Source organism: Atractosteus spatula, chromosome 3 (assembly GCF_055471065.1).
Source record: "Atractosteus spatula isolate fAtrSpa1 chromosome 3, fAtrSpa1.hap1, whole genome shotgun sequence".
Taxonomy (NCBI): domain Eukaryota; kingdom Metazoa; phylum Chordata; class Actinopteri; order Semionotiformes; family Lepisosteidae; genus Atractosteus; species Atractosteus spatula.
In genome coordinates this window covers 53,438,759-53,459,787 of record NC_142708.1, presented here as the reverse complement: position 1 = coordinate 53,459,787, position 21,029 = coordinate 53,438,759, and the positions used below count along the sequence as shown (strand labels likewise).

Here is a 21,029-nt window from a genome sequence, read left to right as displayed (position 1 = left end):
TATTCCTCTCCTGGTTTACACAGACCTAACCCTTTACGTGCTGCAAGTGAAAAAAATTTCAGGTAATGAAATACAGCTCCAAGACTGAAATTAGTTTAATTGTTCATGTAGTGGTGGTGTGATCACAGTAGGGCAGAGATAATCGCTTACATGTATAATCAATACATGGTCTTGAAACCAAAATCATATAGTTGAAAACCAAAAACCTCAATGTATTTGCTGTAAGCTTGAAAGTACTCTTGTCTGTAGAGGCTTGTGCATCTCACAACCTTCTCATTGTGGTTAATGTGGAAGTTGCACCCTGTGGACAAAGGTATCCTTTAGTGAGACTATTTCTTCAGCTCTAGGAGTATTAAAAAAAATACTGACCAACAGACTACCTTCTGTGACTCCATTCCCACACTGTTCCAATGAGACTCCCTTGGCTGATAGACCTGAAACATTTCATTTCTGTTAAACACAGCAGGGAGTTTAGCATGAGGTAATTGTAGTGGGTAAACTGCCTGCTAAGCTCAAATTGACTGCTACTTAGAATGAATGCTTTCAAGCACTGGCAGTGCTCTGGCTTAGTGTCAGTAATATGCAAGGTCATGCTGCTGGGTAGCAAAGAGGGAAAACATACAATTTGTAAAGTACACACCACAGCCCTCTTCCTTTCAGATAGCCAGCTAAAAACATTTTATACAGATGTAAAGTGGATCTAAAAATAATGTCACCACCTGATAGTCAAAAACCAATATTCATTTATTCTGCCATGCAAAAATAGAAAAAAGACCAGCTGTATTTCTGCAAAACTCAAGCATTATAATTGGACTAAAAGCACTATTTTAACAAAACATTGCCTTCAGAAGTATTTACATGTAGTGTAGGATTATCTTTAATATTAGACCTTTTTAAATAGAAACTTGTTTTATGAACTGCTAATTTTTTTAGCTTAGTCATGATCTGAGCATCCTTCTTTTCCGAGAACTGTGAGGATGGATTATTGAACCACAGATGTAGAGCACCTATTCAACCCAGCAAGGGATTAGACCTCTTTTCAAGGGGCTGTATTACCATAAATAGATTTTGTTTTTCAACGGTCAGTCGCTTACTCCTGGTAATTCACAGCAGCAAAGGACCAGTCCCATTGCAGGGCATGCACACAAACAGATACAGTTAGAGAAGCCTACCTAGCATATCTTTGGAATGTGGGAGGAAGCTGGAGCTCCTGGCTAAAAGGCATACAAACATGCATGTAGGAACATGCAAACTCCAAACAGAAGGCATTTCAATCTAGAGCCAAAGCCAGGAGCTAAGCTGGAATCAATTCAGCAGAACTAAATACGTGTCACCCACATTGAGTTAAACATTATTGCATATTATATACAGTTTATATGTTATAAATATTATACATCATATATAGTATAACATAGCATGCCTAATAAAGATGTAAAATTAGCTTAGAAAATATGTCTCTTTTTAATGATTTTAAAATGGGAATTTGTAACTGTCTTAATGCTGTATTCAATAATGTTCCAGTAGAGGGGGCTATTTACTGTATATTTCTAACCACATGGCATTACAGCTGAAGGTGCATATACATACATAAAAACATCTTTAAAATTACAGTTATTTTACATTTTGTAATTTCCTAAAATCAAGGAATGAATATAGTGCATTTATCTCTATAAGAACAAGATGAAAATGTTGACCGTTTTCAATGGGTAACCTAAATATAAGAACATACAAATAAAACATTCCTTTAATTGGTCTGGATAAGTGTATCAAAATGACTGAACTTCCTTTAATTTTCTGTTTCCTGACTATGATCTTCCTGTAAAGCTGTCTGTAAGGAAGTAGGCAGTTATTTTATTTCTCAGCTTTGTTAGGTGTGTTTACAGTTGCTTTATGTGTGTATAGCGTTTACAGATATTAACAGAATTTACAGATACAATATTTACAGAATACATACAGCATACAATGCGAGAGTGTATATGTACATGCAATAGGTAAGTATATACAGATACATTGTGTATGTCTAAATATGCTAAAAGTTATTTAGTTAAAGATTAAACAACTTCCCACATTCCTGGGAACTATCCTAGCATAATAAATTAAAGCATAGAATTCAGTATGTGGTTCTTAATTTATTGGCTTGAAATAATCATTTTATTTAGTAAGATATCAGCATGTCTCCATAGATAAGATGCCCATCTTAGAAAAATCTTTTTCAACACTCCAAACAACACTCCAAAATCATACATCTTTCCTAAATAAATGGTAGAATATACGACCATTTTCCCCTTTTAATATAGCATATCCATTGACAGTAGTCATCAAATGAAAATAATTTCAACAAACGCACCTTATTTCAATAATACAACCTTAAAAAGAAACTAAACAATTCCTAACCTGAGAACACTAAAGTTGTTCTCCTGTAAACTTCCTGTAAACATTGCAACAGAGATATTGACACAGAACAGTTCTCATTTTCACTCATGGGAAGGCCTGCTGTCCTGTGGTTCAACTGTATCTATTCTATCCTATTACACCCTGGAGCTGACTCAGATAAGTTGGTCATTGCTTTTCAGTTCTTTTGAATACACACCCTCTCCTGCTTAATCTATCACAATAGGGATCGCTCAATACACTTGGTAACATACTGTAAAACTAATATGTGCTTTACACCAGTAACCGTCCATGATAAAACTGGTGTTACTCAAGTTCCTCATGACATGCAGATTTCTCATCACATCTTATTAGTATACTTGAGTGAAGATTTTGAATTGGTAATCTTTGTTAGATTTTCTGCATATACTGTATCACTTATTCTAAGGAATTAGGGCAAAATGGGTTTCCCAACGTTAATGCTAATAATTTATTCTCATCTTAAATCTGTCCTAAATATACTGATGGAAAAAAGAAACGTTAAATTTTCTGGAATGAGAATACTATAGTTATAGCTTATGTACCTTCATAAAAAAGTCGTCAATTTGTTTTAAGCCCTCTGACAGCAATACAGCTTGTACAGTGAGGCATTGCAACTTGCCAATCACACAAAAGCTCGTTATGTGCAATTTTATCCAACGAGGTCCAGGTGGAACAATGCCCGATCAGGTTACCTTTAAAAAGGCATTAATTGAAAGCTTAGGTCACTGCAAGAAAATGGACACACAGTAGTTTTTTGTGCATTCCATAATGCCTCGAATGTCACCAGAAGCAAGGGAGAGGGCCATTGGCATGCTGCAGGCAGGCATGTCATGTGCCAGTGTTGCCAGACACTATGGAGTAAGCCGCTCCACTGTGTTCCGACTGCAGAGAAAGTTTCCGCAGATTGGCAGGACAGATGACCATCTAAGATCCAGTCGGCCTCGAGTGACCACACCAGAGCAGGAGAGACACATCAGACTGGTCCATCTGAGAGATCGTTTCAGATCTGCCACCCGCACTGCTGCTGAAACTGCCAGCAGACACATTGCCCGCATCAGTGACAGGAAAGTGAGGCTCCATGCTGCTGGCCTTAGAGCAGGGCGACCTGTTAGAGCCCCTCTGCTCACATCTCCTAGATGACAGCCACCTGGCTTGGGCCAGACAGAGGCTGTGATGGACTCGTCAGCAGTGGCATCAGATCCTCTTCACGGATGAGTCACTCTTCAGCCTGTTCCTCGCAGACGGGATAGGTGTGGAGGAGGAGATGTTGCATTTCTTTTTTCCATCAGTATAGATACAGCTATGCGCCAATAGTACTTTAGCTTTTTCTGCTATAGTATTTTAAGAAATGAAGGATGTTATACAATACTTTAACAAGAATCTACAAGCAGGTACTCTGGACTGGGGTCATACTAATCAGAAAAAAACAGTGTTATAACTATATTAATCATATTTTCTCAGATAGCATGGATTTAGAAAGAGTATATCTTGTTTAACTGCATTACAGAATTTTTTGAACAAGCAATGGTAGCAGTGGTTACAATAAACGCCTATGAAATACTACAATTCCATGGAAAAAAAGGTTTGTGAGCCCTCTAGTCTGGCTCATAGTCTCATATATTTTAGACTTTAAACATAATTATGTGGGCAGCGTGGTGATGCAGTGGTTACCATTACTGTCTCACAGTGGTAGGGCCTTAGGTTCAATTCCAGACCTGGAGCACTACCTGTGTGGAATTTGAGTGTTCTCTCCATGTTCACTTGGGTTTTTGCTGGGTGCTCTGGTTTCCTCCCAGAGTCCAAAACATACTGGTGGGTTAACTGGCTTCTGGGAATATTGGCCCAGTTGTGTGTATGTTTATATCTGTGTGTTCCATACGATGAACTGGTATTCCATTCAGGGTTTATCTTGCTTTGTACCCACTGATTACCAGGATAGGCTCTGGTTGCCCTGCAACCCTGAATTGGATAAAGTAGCTAGAAACTGGATGGATGGATAACCTGAAATCAATGTATAATGCAAAGACATAAGAAACGTGGATTATTTAATTAACAAAATTATTTTATAGAAAATATCCTAATGTGAATAATAATAATAAGTTATCACAGTAACTGGTGGCACCTCCTTGAGCAACATTAGGCATTTCCTGCAACTTTTTATCAGTCTCTTGCATCAGTTTTCAGGAATGTTGGCCCATTTGTCCTTACATGCTTCAGGTCAGTGAAATCTGATGGTTTCTTTGCATGAAGAGTTTGCTTCCGACTGTACCCTAACATTTCATTGTGGTTTTAGATCCATACTTTGACATGCCCAATCCAAAATGCAAACTTTCTTCTTTTGCTATTGCTCGTTTGTTTAGGGTCATTTTCTTGCTGCATGACCTTATTTCGGCTCTGCTTCAGTTGACGAATGGATGACCTGCTATTCTGCTCTTTAATTTACTAAACATAAATATAGATAACGTGGTTCCATTGATGATTGCAAGCCGTCTGAATCTGGAGGTAACAAATCAGCCCCAAGCTATGAATTTTCCAACACGATGCTTGATGGTCAGAATGAATTTCTTTTGTTGGAAGGAAGCTTTTTGGCCACACTGACACTGGCTACAGAGAGGCCTGCAGATCCCTAGATGTGACACTAGGATTCTTAGATGATTTAGCTGCTTGCTCTTGGGAAGATCTTGGCAGGATGACTGGTATTGTGTAGAGACACCATTTGTTGACATCTGTCTGACAGCTGATGGATAGAGCTCCAAATGTATAGAAATTGCTTTATAACTCTTCCCAGACTGATCAGCATCAACTACTCTGTTTTTTTAAGTCCACTGAAATTTGATTGTGGCATAAGGTTGTTCCACTAACTTGTGTAGGGCAGATCAAACTCCCATAGTTTCTAGCCATTATACTGTATAAGACAAGGTTATCCAGACTCAGGCCTTGTTTACTTATTACCCAATTATTCAATCACCTGATTCTAAGTTACCATTATTTTCTCCATGCTGTTGCACAGAGAAAAAAACTTTCGAATGAACATTAATGTAGAAAAATGCAGAATATTATATGTACTGTAGGCTCCTAAATGTACATGATTGGAGACACTGGCCTTGAAGATGCAACTTTTTTAAAGGTTTAGGTATTTGCACTTATCAATGTCCTCATCTTGAAATGTGACCAAATGATAATGAAAGCGTATATAGTAAAAAAAAAAGCAGAATTTAATTAGGGTATAATGTTACAATTATACAACTTACACTGGTAAGACCTCATTTAAAATATTCTGTACAGTTTTTGTCACTAATTCATCTCTTTAAACATGAACGGAGGAATCTCTGAATTTAAAAATCATTAAAAAACCTGAAAATCACACTGAAATTTAACCAGAGTACCAGATCAGGAGCAATAATGAAACAGGGGCCTGAGGACACATTGTCACAATCGTCATCCTCCTCACAGGGCGCTCCGCCCGTTTTGTATTTTAGTTTCATTATCACGTTCACCTGCCGCTTGTTCCATATATTATTTAAGCCAGAAGCTCAGGGCTCTGCATTGGAAGATGGATGCCTGGAGGCCCGCCTAGCATCAGGTCGCCCTAAGTCCGTGGCTTGAAGGCATAGGCTTCCGGTTGTCACGCCCTCTGTAGCCAGAGGGCGCTCCTTCTCTGTCCTATCCCTAGTTTCCTGTGCTTTCCTCTCCTTCCGGTGTCTCTCTCTCTGGGGCTATATATTTCCGGGTCACTTATTCTGCTTCACTCAGCATTGTCGTTTGGATGTCCAGAGACCCGCCTAGCACCAGGTCGCCACTCCGTCCGTGGCCTGAGGGCATAGGTTTCTATACGGCACTCCAGAACTCTTTGAACTGCTGAGCCCCAGCTAACTCCCCATTCCGCCGCCTCGCATAGGGTCTTTTTCCGCTCTCCTGCCATTCCACGGTTCGTCCTTTCCGACATCCGTGGCACCGGTTGGCATCCTGACCTAGCTGAGTCCGGGGCTCGGAGCGCCTGGCCTTGTCATTCCATTTTTAACTTCCTAGTCCCAGATCCTGTTCTTGTTTTTACTCTCGTCTCGTCTTGGATGGATCACCTGGTTTTGGATTTTGGACTGCTCCTGGATTTCTTACATTGGATTGTTTTTGGACTTGTTTGCCTGCGCTCCCGTCTTGCACCTGATCACTGTCGGCACCGCCCCCTGTTCGCCATCCCTTCTTTTCCTCACTGTGTTTTCCCTGTAGCCCTGCTCCAGCCACTTCCGGATTATACCATCTGCATATGGTCCTAAATACACACTACACGGGAGTCAGGACCGGCTCCCGTGACACACATGACAATTAAGGATAGCACTAAGGGTATGTTTCTCTGGAAAAAAGAAAAAAAAAGATCCTTATCTTGATTAATTCTGCTCTTCTATATATACACTGTCTTATCTTATCTTATCATCTCTCCATCTTCACCCTTGCAGCAGCTCCCTTGCTCATTCCTCACAAAAGTCAGAGGGTGTTCGGTCAGCTTCATCCTTACTTTCAGGCTGTCAATTTGTCAGCTGGGCAAGTTATGTCAAATAATTTCTAACACATTCGTCCCACTATCGCATTCATCAGGATCTAACCAACTACTGATGAAGCACATTCTCTTCTAGACAGAGATGGATGAAATGTTTGGATTCTCAGGAATCTGCTATCAACCATACAAGCAAGATGGACAAAATACATACTGTACCTCCTCTTGTTAGTAATTTTCTTTATTCTGTTTTATAGCTACTCTTGTTTGTAGTCTTCTTTATGTGTAATGTTCTATGTTCTATTCATACTGCATAATTATACTCCTGAATATTTTTTAAATGGACTATGCAAACTTCTTTTTTTGTCCTCGTGTAGTACCAATAACAACAACTTCATCAACATTTCAGTCTTAAAAGAAGACTTTAACATTAAATATACATACTGTATGCATTGATATATGCTGTATACTGCATACTGTATACCGTACTGTATATTCCACTTACTGCAATGTCTAATATTCCAAACTTCGGTATAGCTGCTTGTGTGTTGGCTTGATACAATGTATAAAAATATAATTTTACCACCACAAGACATCAACAGCATCTCAAGATGTGCCCTTATAGAGATGTCGAGATTTATAAGATTTAGCTGCTTCTTCCTTGTTGTAATGGACTCTTGCTTATGGTTACAATATAGTCAATATGCATTGTACAAATGATTTTACTAAAATAAAACCATAACATTCATATAATGAAGTTAAAGTGACCAGCATGACTTCTTTAATTAAGGACAAAAAATTGTCTGTTGTTAAATATAGCCAAGGCAATCAGACAATTGTATTGTCTATGTTTTTTTTTCAGGCAGGTACAGGCAGAATAAAGGTATTAGTGAGATATGGAAGAAATGACATAAAAATAAAAGTTTAAGAAAAATGTCTTAGAAAAAGGTAATATACAGTACATGATTTCCCATTGTGTCTACTTGTCTTATTATATCCTTGATTATTAATGTTCTATATAAAGAATTTCAGAATCCTTATTTACTGTCTGAAAGTCTAGATTTTATTCCTTAGGCCAGATAGAAACCATTCCATGTAATATTAAAATGTAATTCCCTTTCCATTAGTGAACTACTGATACAGTATATGAAGAAGGACAAGAAACAGAGAAAAAATAACAGATACCCAAAGGTAAAGTCACAAATGTAAATGTAAAAGTCTATTTGCTCAGTACAGAAGATATGGTGATCTAGAAAAAAACATTACCAATAAAAGCCTTTATTAAGTTCTCATTTGTTTTCATATCCCCACACGCACAGTTGTTTGCATTATGAAACAATTTAAAAACGATACATAAATGGGGAAGATAAGTTGTTGTAACTATCAGGGAAAGTAGGAGTAAAAATACCTTGATAGAGAAGTGCAGTGTCATGCCAGCACTGTGTACTTCATGATACCTTTGTTACCCAGTCACATTTAACTTCATCTGCTGTCAGTACATCAAAACTATTATCTTGTAGACCGCAGATAAACTCTCAAATTGTTTTTGTAAAATAATGAATATATTATGATTTTCAGATTTGATACCAAAAATATTTTGAGATAAAGGTTTGGATGTGGCATGGAACTGATTTGTACAAAAACAGTATTACACTTCCTTTTTTAACTGTTATTAATATGAAACCTCAAGAGTAAATAACATGCTTTTTGTTTGACTCATTTGTTTGACAAATTCTTTGTAAGTAACTATATTCAAATTTCTCTATACAAATACTACAAGGAGCTCAGCATTTATGTAAAATTAATAATTAATTCCTTAGATGTACTTAAAACTCTGAATCTGATCAATTAGAACTTTGTAAAGACAAAAATAGCTTTAACCTGTTCTCAAGAATCACTGTGAAGCCTAACTATATGCAAGAGTTTTGAATGTGGGTTTCTATTTTAAGAAATTACGTGTCGGTGAGCCAACACTATTATTAACTACTGCTATGACGGACTTTAGGACCCGGAAATACGGTTTAAAAAGAAAACAGTTTGAGGAACTACTGCTACAGTAAGAGCTCACTCCTTAAACGGAGCAGAAATATTTCCTTGGCTGTGATATTAAAATCCTATTCCCTTTGCACTGTTACATAAAAGGGAACTGGAACGGCTACTGTAACATAAAAGGAAACACATACATGAAAACATACAAGAAAAGAGTTACCTTTTTCTTTTGACATCAAAATCAAAATGAAAGAATTACACTTTAAAGGCAATTTCTGGGTAAGTGAATTTATGTTCGTTACTTAAACCCAAATGACTGTCGATTCTGTAATACTTTTGTAAAGCAATTTATTGCACTTTAAAATTTGTTGCCAAGTTGACCAGTCGGGAAATAATGAAAGCAGTTGACCTCTGCATACGTTCAGTTAATGAAACTGAAGGTGAAAAGAAAATTGTGATTTATTATTTCTGATTTCTAATGATATCGGCGAAAGAAAGCTTTTATGCATTTTCTTCAGTAAATATGCAAAACGTATTAACTTGTATGAAACATATTCGTATGTGTTTGTTCCATATTACTTTTTGTGCGACTTTAAAAGTCTTAATCACAGATTCTATATAGATTATATGTATTTGATATTACATCCTCCTCTAAAATTGCATATAGAAATAATTTGCTGCTCACCGTCTTGCTTGTTTCTGTTCTGTGCCCGGAGCTAGTGATTCAGCTTCAAAATATTTTTCTTTTTGGAACTGGCACACAACGCGAGAAGATAATCTGTCTGCTGGAGTTGCTGAAATGTTACTGTAGATTGGGAAAAGGTAGATACAACGCTGTAGGATCCTTTACCAAATTCTTCACTTCGCCTCGCTCACTTCTCACTTCACACTTCACAAACCTCACACTTCACGAACAAGTGTGAGCTGGAGTTTGAAATTATGACCCGCATATGCAACAAGGCTATTGCAGAGAAACATGAAAGGAAAACACGGTTTAGGTAATAGCATATCACAACTGTCTTACATCCTTTAAAAAGGTCATTTTATATACAGTATACAGTATACCGTTCCAACAGTGTTCCAATCCTAAATATGCCCATAAGAGTCTTTTATTTATGTTTTGACTTTTTCTTAGTAATTAACTTTATAAGTATAACCCAAGCCTTTATTCTCATCATTTAACAGTTTATGTTTACTGATGTAAAATTTAATGTATCACTCACATGCCTATTTTTTGCAGCTCATTTGCTGCATAGTAATTAGTAGAATTAGTTCTTTTGCAATTGTAACATGTGGATTTTCATGGACTGCACAGCGGGTAGTACTGTTGCTTCACAGATCCAAAATTCTGGGTTGAAGTCTGGATCCATGGGTGTGGAGTTTGCATGTTCGCCACTGCTTTGTGTGGGCTAACTCCAGTTTCCTCCCACTCGTTGTTCAAGTCAATTGGCATCTGTCAGTTGCCCCCTCCGTTGTGTAATTTCAGTCTGCTGGGTTAGACTAACTCATTGTGATTCTTTAAGGTACTTCACAGTAGAACCATGGTAAGAGGGTAATTGCTGACAGGGTATGGTAAGGTACAGTGATGTAAATGACTTTAGATCTGACATAATACATTTTATTATACATATCGTGCATACGTAATGCATGGAGCTGTGCTCAGCAGCTATATCACCCTGTAACTCAACCCTGTAATGGCAGCCCACTGAAGCTCAGCAGGTGTGAGCCTGACCAGTATCTGGATGGAGACCTCCTGGGAAAGCTAAGGTTGCTCCTGGAAGAGGTGTTAGTGGGGCCAGTAGGTGGCACTCACCCTGCGCTCTGTGTGAGTCCTAATGCCCCAGTATAGTGTAACACTAGTACTACTATACTGTAAAAAGGGTGCCATCCTTCGAATGAGACATAAAACCAAAGTCCTGACTCTTTGTGGTCCTTAAAAATCCAAGGGTGTTTCTCAAAAAGAGTATGGGTGTTACACTGGTGTTCTGGCCAAGTTCATGACCTCCTAATAATCCCCATCTATGAATTGGCTTCATTACTCTGTTCTCCTCACCACTGATAGCTGATGTGTGGTGAGGCACTGGTGCTCTATGGCTGCAGGTGGGTGCTGCACATGGGTGGTGGGGGGCAGTGCCCATTACCTCGAAAGTGCTTTGAGTGGTGTGCCCAGAAAAGCGCTATATAATTGGAAAGATTATTTTAAATTAAAGCTGGATTTGATTGGACAGTTGACAATCCCTGTCCCCAAGAGACCAAGATTTGCCCCAGAGTAGAAATCTAAACAATCTAGTTTTCAAGGGGACGACATCACTTCTGTAACACAGTCACCGCGCTGAGTCCTAATACACTTCCACACAATGCTTTACGTGCATGAATGGACCCCCCTCATTCACTGAAGTGCATCACCATGTGCGACTGCACAGCAGGTCAGGTGGAGAAGTGAGAAATGACTTTGCCAATTAAATTCAAGGGGAATGTTAAGAATGCCGCAATGGGATCTTAAATGACGAGTACTCTGGGCCTTGGTTTAGTGTCTCATGTAAAGGACAACACCACCTACCACACAGTGTCCTTGTCCACCAGTTTTGGAGTACTGGTTTGGAAATTTTGAACAAAAAAGAAGAGTGCTACTGTACCCCCTAGTCCAGCAGCTTTACTTAAAGCAGCAAAAATCAGGCGCAGCTTTGGTTTGCTTCTGACATACTGTATGTTGAATTCAGGCTAGAAGGTGGTAACACTGTTTATGTGTACACATTAATATTTTTATCAGTATGTTATGTGTTTACCAGTTCTTCTGTAACTTAATTTCTCCTCGAGCACCTCTATAACTGTTCACAACTATAGATTTATTAACATTCTACTTCTTTAAGTAGTACAAGTTACCTTACTAATACAACAATCTGAAACCTCTAAAAGATTATATCAGGTACACTACACAAAAAAGGAAACTACATAATGAAATCTTGAACAAGTTAATGTTTCACGTTCCATAAACATGAGATAGGGATTGTTCTCTAGTTTAGGCACTATTGACCCCTTTTTTACTTTTAAGGAACAAATATTTCTGGCCTCATTCAGGTTATAATTTATGAGGACTGGAATCTGATTTAACAATTTCCACAGGTTCTGCTGAGCATTATCTAAATAGCCAATTTAAAAATATCAACAAAGTACCGTTCCAAAATATTACAAGGTAAAGCGATGGAATACTGATGTGCTGTTGCTCAGCCTTTTGGACTGCAAAAAAATTAAATAGAAGTAAATATTAAGAGTAAAAGTCATCATGTTTCACTGGACATCTTAGATTTCAGTTCTCATTTTTTCCTGTTGTTTGCTAGATGTAAGTTTTGTTTTCCAAATTGGATTTGTTTTCTTTATAATATTCATATTAACAAAGATGTTGAAGATTGGAAAGAAAATACATGTCTAATGCGGTACACACGGTATTTATTCGGATTTAGAAAAGTACTAACTCATATAAAAAAGTACATATCGTGAAGAAGGCATTGTTTGGTAATACTTTAAAGGGTGCTCTAAATCACAATTTCTAAGTTTATAACAGTTATCAACAATGAAGTAGCCATTAATAAAGTACTGTATGTATAACTGACAAATACAGGTCTTCAGTTTAAAACTATACCATCAATTATTAGTGAGGGCCACTTATTATTGTTACTCTTATTATTGTGAGTTTATTCACATTGTATTAATATTCCTGTCTTGTCTTATGAATTATGAGGGTTTTATACATGAATTCACTATGACCCTACTAAAGTGTTACTGATTTAATACCCTAAGTGTGTTTTATAGACTGAGTCTTGTTCTTAAGTAGGTAGTTCAGTAATCCTGTAATTTCAAAAAACACCAGTACTCATCTTGTATGTTTGACAAAGGCAGTAAAGGTATTGCAAATGTATGTAAATGTTTGAAAAAGTAACGGACTTTGTCAAAGTGCATAAAAAAGAACTAGCACACTGCAGTGTTGGGTAATATGGTGGCGCAGTAGTTAGCATTGCTGCCTCACAGTGCTGGTTCCCTGGGTTTAGTTCCAGACTTGGGTGCTGTCTTTGTGGAATTTGTGTGTTTTCCCCATGCGTGTGTGTTTCCTTCCAGAGTCCAAAAACATACTGGTGGGCTAATTAACTTCTGGGAAAAATTAGCCCTGATATGGATGTGAGTGTGTTGTGTCTGTCCTGCGATGAACTGGTGTCCCATCCAGGGTGTACCCTGCCATGTGCCTGTTTCTTGTCACAATAGGCTCTGGATCCCCAACAAACCAATATAGGGTAGTTCACCCCCTGACCCCAGTATAGGAATTCAAAATATACTGTACGATACAATTACAGGCCTCTTTATTTTGCAGAAAAGATGGCTTGCACACTTTTATACCAATTATATTCTTATGGAAGGGATGTTGTTCTACTCTACTAGGCAAGTTACCCTATTAATGCTCTCTATTCAAATTGTACCTCATCAAAGTCTTAATTACAATTTTTACCAAATTACTGAAAGACGTTCTGTTGTACCAGATCTGGAATCCTCTCAGGGATCACTGTGTTCAGGATTTTAACCTGATAATCATGTTCAGAGTCCTCTGTAATAATCTGATTATTAATTGTCTTGATCTGTTGTCAAGTTGATTACTGTTCCAGCTTTGCTGCATGTGATTCAGTATTTTATTTTCTGCTCACTGTTCTCCCAAGTACAATTTAGAGAACCAATATTATTGTCTGAGCATAAGGATCTAAGCCTTTAATAGAATTCAGGAGGTTCAAGGCTCCCATCTCTGTTTTTGTACCTTGCATTTGCTGTATTAGGGCATAGACTGCTATCATTTTAGCCAATTTTGGCAAGTCAAACTCCTGAACAGGAAGCAGGAGAGGAGTTCAGCTTTTTTCAGGTGCTCCCGTCTCAGACCCTTGAGAAATTAAATGTTTAAAAAATAAAGTGCGTGCGTAACAGAAAAGATGAAAAAAGAGGTCAGTTGTAGCAACTCTGGTAGCAGGTGGCCAATCAAGGATACTTGATTGTGATATTCAGGACAGAAGGTTAGTTAATGGAATTTGCTTCCAAATAGGTTGTTGAGCAATTTTGTAATTGGTGAAGCAGATTTCTATTCGCGGAATATGTGATATTTTCCTCAGTTCTGTATATGTTTTTCTATTGTTTGTCATGTTCAATTTTTAAAAAATTTAAAAGTGTGACAGTATTTAGAAATTATTATTATTATTATTTGACAGTCTTTTTAAGGGTTGTGTGAGTGGGGAACAGGTTAACCACCCATGCTGTTGAAGCCAGTACTCTTATTTCAAGAAACTGCAGGATGAGATCCTGGGATCAATTAACCACTGACTACCAAATGGACTAGATAGGCCAGATCGTCTCCTCTTGTTTGTAACCTCTAATGTTCTTTTGTTACATTCTTAGCTCATTTTAAAAAATGGATAAATGGATCAATTCTTGTTAACAGAGCTGACTCGGCACGGAAATGAACAGTAAGAATTTGTGTGTTGTACAGTGTTGTATCTATGCAAAAGGAAATCTGTTTTGCATGATGAAGGGACAGACGCTGAAATTTGCCTTTGTAATGGGAATCTTTCTTTTTTTTAAGCAACGTACTTCATGCATCATGCCTTGTAAAATTTGCGTGCCTACACATGCAGGTTTGGGGACTGCAAAAGCAATTTGTGAAAAACTTTCCTATATCAAAGAGAAAAAAAGTGATAAAGCACAACACAACTAAATGTTTGATGATATTATTATTATTGTGTTCCTCCATTCATATTTTTTGTTTATGAATTTAGTTTACTTGCACATACAAAACTATGAAGATTTTAAAGGAACAAGTAGTAGGTTTATTCCATGCTAAAAAAAGAAGAGAGAAAACACAACGTTTTGACTGTAAAGCCTTCTTCAGGTGTGAGAAAGACAAGGTAGACACACCTTCTTCAGGTATATATATAGCCAAAGGAGGAAGTGCAATTGAAAGTTTTGTAGTATGATATGAGACCTGATAGGTCTTAAATAACAGGAAAAAGACAAACTGTGGTAAGCATGCAATTGATAAGGAAAAGGAGAACTCATATGTAAGGTCTAATGAGGTCTGTCATGTGTGCTTGTATATTTTTCTGCTTTATCTTGACAGATACTGTAAGTTCTTTGTACTGGCTCTCTAATTACCTGAAGTTCAAATGGACAATTATCGTATTGCCTAACAAACAGGAGAAGTGTGATGCTTTGAAGCCTTTTCACTTCAGTTATTTTTGTACAGCTCTAATCACTAGTTATTTCCACTTATGTGTCATTTAAATGTTTTTCTTTACAGTTCATTGTTTGTTTTGAGTGTAAATTGCACTGGACCATCTAAAGAAAAAAATGTATGCATTTTAGTGCTAAAATGTTTTTGAGTAACTGTATCCAGTATCTGTTACAGTATGTTGTTAGTAGTTATATTCATTTCATTGTTTCTTCTTGTAAGTAGAAGAAATTTCAGACCAGCAGTGTCTTGTGTTTTGTGCTTGTAGCTTTGACTTGAATAATTATTTATGTAATGAAGACATCTTCTAGATAGCACGCTGTGTTTTCTGTGAGGTTTTCTTTGTTGCAGTACAGGAAAAAGGTCCTCTTTGTCATGTGTTTAATTGAGTGATATAAGTAATTCACATCATTACAAATGACTTCAATGGCTTGAATGAGAGATGTCCTTAAATCTCCCCTTGAAATTTGGGCTTTAGAACAAACTAATTTGCTCAATGTTTATGTTTCTCATTCCTGAAGTTCCCTCCCCTTTTTTAAATATAGCTCAAGCCTTTTTCTAACATTTTGAAGCTGGGCAATGATTTTGTTTATTAGTTTCATTCTGAGATTTCTCTGTGAAAATGAATAGAACTGTTTAGAATGTAATTTAGTTTTCTTGTGAAACTGCTATAATTACTTCATGGTTTTGTATCAGGACATATCTGTTATTCTTTATATGCTGTGCTTTCTTTATTTTAGGGACACTGACAAATACATTATGACTTCTCAGAACTCTAAGAAAAAACACTTTCCACTTGTATTCTTTTCCTTATAAGTAGAAATAACTACTTAAATAACTGTAGTTACTGCTGGTAACTGGTACAAAAATGCTACAGTTTATGTAGTGAAGGAATGATTATAAAATGAGTATCAGTAGTTAGTATGAAGTGTGCCTTTGTACTTCATATACAATATGTATTCAATAAGTACTCACGCTACTACACATAACTATTTTTTTGTGCGCGACCTGCATACTTACCAACACTTGATTTGAACTAGCGTAATATATTATAGTCATTATAACTTTTCAAATGACTAATTCAGTCATTCTCATTGGTTTAAGGAATGATGTAAGACTTCATTAAAAATATTATACATTTTGGAAATATAGCTGACTTAGCTGATTATAACCAATATCCTCATAATTTAACAAAGGGATAACAAATACTTCCTTGTCTCTTAAAAACCCCCCAAAGATATCACATGGTATAGAAGGAAAGCTGATTTTCAAGATGTTAAGTTTAAAGACTGAGTATAACAGAATACCTAGATTTATTTACCCTCTTGCCTCTTATGAATTGATAACCTTTCTAGTATTAAGCATGTTTCGTCTTCACACGTACAGTGGGCAAAGTCAGCCCCACGTGTGCAGTAAGGATTTAAAGCTCAAAGGTTATGCATTATCACAATGGAATCATTTGAGCTGAAACACCGGATTTTCAGCTTTTTAAGAGTGGTTGTAAAGCTTACTGGTGTTAATACAGTTAGTCAGGACTCAAAACTGTCATGAATAATTGGTAAGCATTGTGTGTGTAAATAGGTGTTAGTTCCTCTTAGTCTAATTGTACATATTGTAAATTGTTCCCTTGTTGTCACTTTTGAAAGAAGGAAGAATCACTGAAGTTTTTTGTGACATTTTTTCTTCTTGAGAAGAACTGCACATTTGTATTGGTACATGCTGAGTTCCTCTGAAGAAAGATAATAACATACCACTTCTTACTTCAAAAGAAATAAGAGGGTATCCGTAACAGACTGTGGTTCCTAACAGTTAAAACAAGCAAGTGAATGGTAAAAAAAAAAAACAAAAGCAGAAAGAAACATGCTGGGTAAGAAACATGTAATCTTATGAAAATACAGTAATTTCAGATGAAGATGTAAATTTTAATAGTCTGTCATCAACTGCCTTAGAGTTATTTTCTAAATACCAAGTTTACTTCACTGCTTAAATGATCTATTACTTCAGGCAACACACTATGTACATAGTCAGGTCTGAAACCATCTACAATATCAAACAATGATGAGTCATGTTAGGGCTGGATTCTTTTATATTATATATTGTGTCCTTTTCCTCACAGGTTTCAAGAGCATGAGCAATTTGTTGGTAATGACTACAAGATGTGTGCCCCTGGGTGTGAACACCCAGCACAATCATAATTACCGGAAAAACCTTTTAAAACATGGTGTATGTAACATTTCAAGAAGGTACTGTATTCATGTCTGACTTTGATGGATCAAATGACAGAGGAGAGAAATTGATGTTTTATTGTCTAATTTTGGGTGGTAGTTCAATTATTTAAGTTGACTGTAACAGAAAAATTAACTTAGATCATTTGGATGCTAAACACTGGAAAACCCTCAGAGCTCTACAAATTTAAGGTATACATCACCAGCCATAATATAATTTGATCTGATTGTATCTGTTTGCAAAAGGTATGAGGTATGAAATCTTGGGACACATTTGGCATGTTGAAAAAGTTTTGAAAGTGTTCCTGCTATAGCATAGCAATACTAAAAAGGAAACCATTGTGTAGGCCCTACTAAGCATAAATCATGTGGATTTTCTGTACTTTCATTGACAGTCGTATTTTCAATGCATTCAAGACATTGATTGCATTAATTGATATGGACTTTATATAATCCTGGTTCAGAAAGAGATTTCATCAACAACTATTCTTTGGCATATTATCTGGAAAGCTAGCATTCAACAGTGACAGTAGATTCTGAAGTGTGACTGGCAGAAATCAAAATCACTCGCAGAAAGCAAAATCAGACAATAAAAGAAAAACCTTCTGTTAGTGTTGCCTCGGTATAGATGGCTTCATCTACAATTCCTGTTTCTATTCAATAAAATTATCATTAATTTAAACTTGAATAACTACTACTTAAATAGAGCACAACATATAGATCCTGTAAAAGTGTGCCTTACCGTGAAGTTGTGCCAGTAGTTAATAACTGCATAATAAAGTACTGTGCTGCTCACTGTGCTTTATCTCACAAAGTAACTTTCATCTCAGTCTTGATATCTACATCAGGTAACCATTATTTATCTCTATGTCTGGAACAGTATAATTCAAGGATAAATTGCTTTGAACTAAGCTGTAATTTTATTTGATTTAGGTGGAGTCAACCATTTAGTTCTTAAGAAAGTTCTGCATGTTTTCTTGTTTAACTTTTAGAAAAACAGTTGGCATTATCTACAATTTTAGCCTTACCTTAGCTCATCTGAACTGGAAAGATTAGAAATAAATGAGACATTTAAAATGTAATTGTGGTATAGTATTCTTTACATGTTGATTAAAATAAAATGAATACAATAAACCTTGATTGAGTTCAAAATACAAACTGTAAGTGATAACCTGAAATAATTTTGTTATCTCCAAGCATTTGATGGATTTCTGTAGATCTATTTAAAATGTATTAATACACCTATGCGTTTTCTTTATTTTTTTTTCTAAATTGTAGAAAATACAGTTGTAAAGAATTCAGTTTCTCTACTGGAATGCAGAATGTTAGTCTGTTAGAATTTATCTGAGGTTTTAAGAACTTTTTTTGTTAAACGAACAAGTGCCGTGTTAAAATAGATTAAGTAATAAAAACAGACGTTTATCAACAATTTGATCTACCACTAATTTTAATGTCAGGGTGGGTAAACCTTCAAGTTTTTAAAGTGTGACCGTAAGACTGTACGTGTAATTGTACTGTAATTCTTTGTATTTTACAGTTTATTTTTTGCTTGTAGGATGCAACAAAAATAAAAGTCATATTAATCTCACATATCACAATCCCCTATGTAATCTCACAGGCCAAAAGTGCATTTTTTTCCTTTAGACATGTTACTGCAAATTTAAAAATGAAACAGCCCTTTTCAAATCAGCACAGCAGGTGGGAGCTCATTCACTGAGCAGGAGTGAGGTTTGGAAAATGGTATTGAACCTGAAAACTAAGTAACAGTGTTGTGTGTAAAACAAAATGACCTATTAGTGCACTTCAATAACAGGAAGTTAAACACAAATATGAGAAGTCTGCACCTGGATGGAAACAATATGTGCATCATTATTAGATTATTAAAAAATCATAATCTGTTTCTGTACTACAGTAGTTATGTAAGTCATTCATTAGGGCTGCACAATTAATTTCAGTTGCTATATTTGATTGTGAACTACTGTCACCACCTGAAGCTCAAGGTATTAATAAATAATGGATACAGTATGTGTTATGTACTGTAACAGTTGCACACTATCAGGGAGAGAAAGTGATTTTAATAAAACCTTATGTTGCTGAAGTTCTTCAGCACTACTTGATACATTTAGTCCCTGGTTAATGACCAGGTTTTTGGATGCCTATCAACCTAGATTTGGGGTTCTGATTCTAAATTCTAAATCTAATCATTAATCTAGGACTTAGATCTGGGCTAAGGACAGAACAGCCCACTTTTGAATGTTGTTTTGTCTTAGAAATGTTTGAGTAAGCACTCACTATGTCCTGAGACTTTATTGTTCTGGAATGCAGGGTACTGGCAGCTGTCTGTCTAATGTCAACTAATGTGAAAATGGACAGTGAATGAATAAAACCCGAATAAGACAAAAGGGTTGTCTGAGTACTGAGTGCATACTCTGTGTTACACAATGTATAGGAAAATTCTCATTGATGGTCTCTTTTTACAACAAAGGCAACATGTTAATCTTTTATCTATTCTCTCGCACCTCATTGCCGCAGTGGAGTGTTGCCTGCTACAATCAGGCCATTTGATCATGATGAGTTAAACTCAAGCAACATAGAGAGGAAGTGACCTGGTCAGTCAGCAACACCATACAATGTTAATAGACTTCCTTTATCTCTTATTGTATTAGTTCCAACTCACACAACACATGGCCATTTTCTTTGGCACTTAGAAATTCAAAACTGCTAATATGCCTCATTGTTTATTGTTTTTTGTGTCAGGCATAGCTGAATCCCCATCTTGCAGCAAACGTAGGAGACATTACAGAAGCACAAAAGTGTTGCAAATAGACACAGCCTTATCCTCTGCAGCATCAACAGCACTGCAAAGTCAGTTCTGTAAAATCCTGCTCAGTGTTAAATTGTGGTGAGGCTTTTGCCCAAAAGTGCTAAGACATACTATTTTTTAGTTTAGTTAATTTCCAGTAAAGTCAATGACGTGTTAAAAAAGTAACGGATTTGTTACTTTTGTGTTGATGTTCATTTTTGCCTCTGCTCTGGAACATTTATTGTATTTAGTACATTTCTGCATGCTTTTAAAGCATCTTGTGTCATAGCACTTTCTGAGAGGTCATTTTTCATTATCTTCACAAGTATTCCTTGTCAATCAGGCTGATATCACAATATAAGGAAAAGGCTAAGAGTTCAAGAAGATGGAGTTTCTAATGCTCCTTCAGACAAACATATTGCACATAATTTCATATTTGGAACTTCAGTATGATGTCAGTCAAACTGGTTGTCAGGTACAACTCATCTAAAATACAAGGTGTCACTATTAAAAAAAATAAAATTGAGCTCAGCAATGAAATATCAGTGTAGGTCTATGGCATATTCTTCTGTGGGGACAAAAAGGTGAACTCAAAGAACTAAATTCTACATTTCAGGTGCAGTAGTCTCATGCAGTGCAGTTATTTTTTAGGATTCTGCTGTATTAAACCCCATCCTCTTTAACAGGTCACTCTAAGGACCTGTATATTTTATTTAATTTGGCATGAACATTAACCAAATGTTCAAAATATTATTTCCGCTGGATAATAAATGAATGGTCTAACATTTGTAGTTATGTTTCGTAGTAGTAATTGTAGTATTGTTATGGCTTTGGTTGTTGTAATGAAGTTGT

At 36.4% G+C, this 21,029-nt stretch overlaps 1 protein-coding gene across 1 annotated transcript in view; it reads left to right on the top strand.

Moving 5' to 3' along the window:
* Positions 1-8,938: 8,938 nt before the first annotated feature.
* Positions 8,939-21,029, top strand: part of pstpip2 (proline-serine-threonine phosphatase interacting protein 2) — a 32,092-nt gene continuing 20,001 nt past the window's right edge. The window contains exon 1 of the mRNA XM_088910516.1: positions 8,939-9,172. Within this exon, the coding sequence (XP_088766642.1) occupies positions 9,140-9,172 (33 nt within the window). The 5' untranslated portion in view covers positions 8,939-9,139. The remainder of the gene's footprint in view (positions 9,173-21,029) is intronic.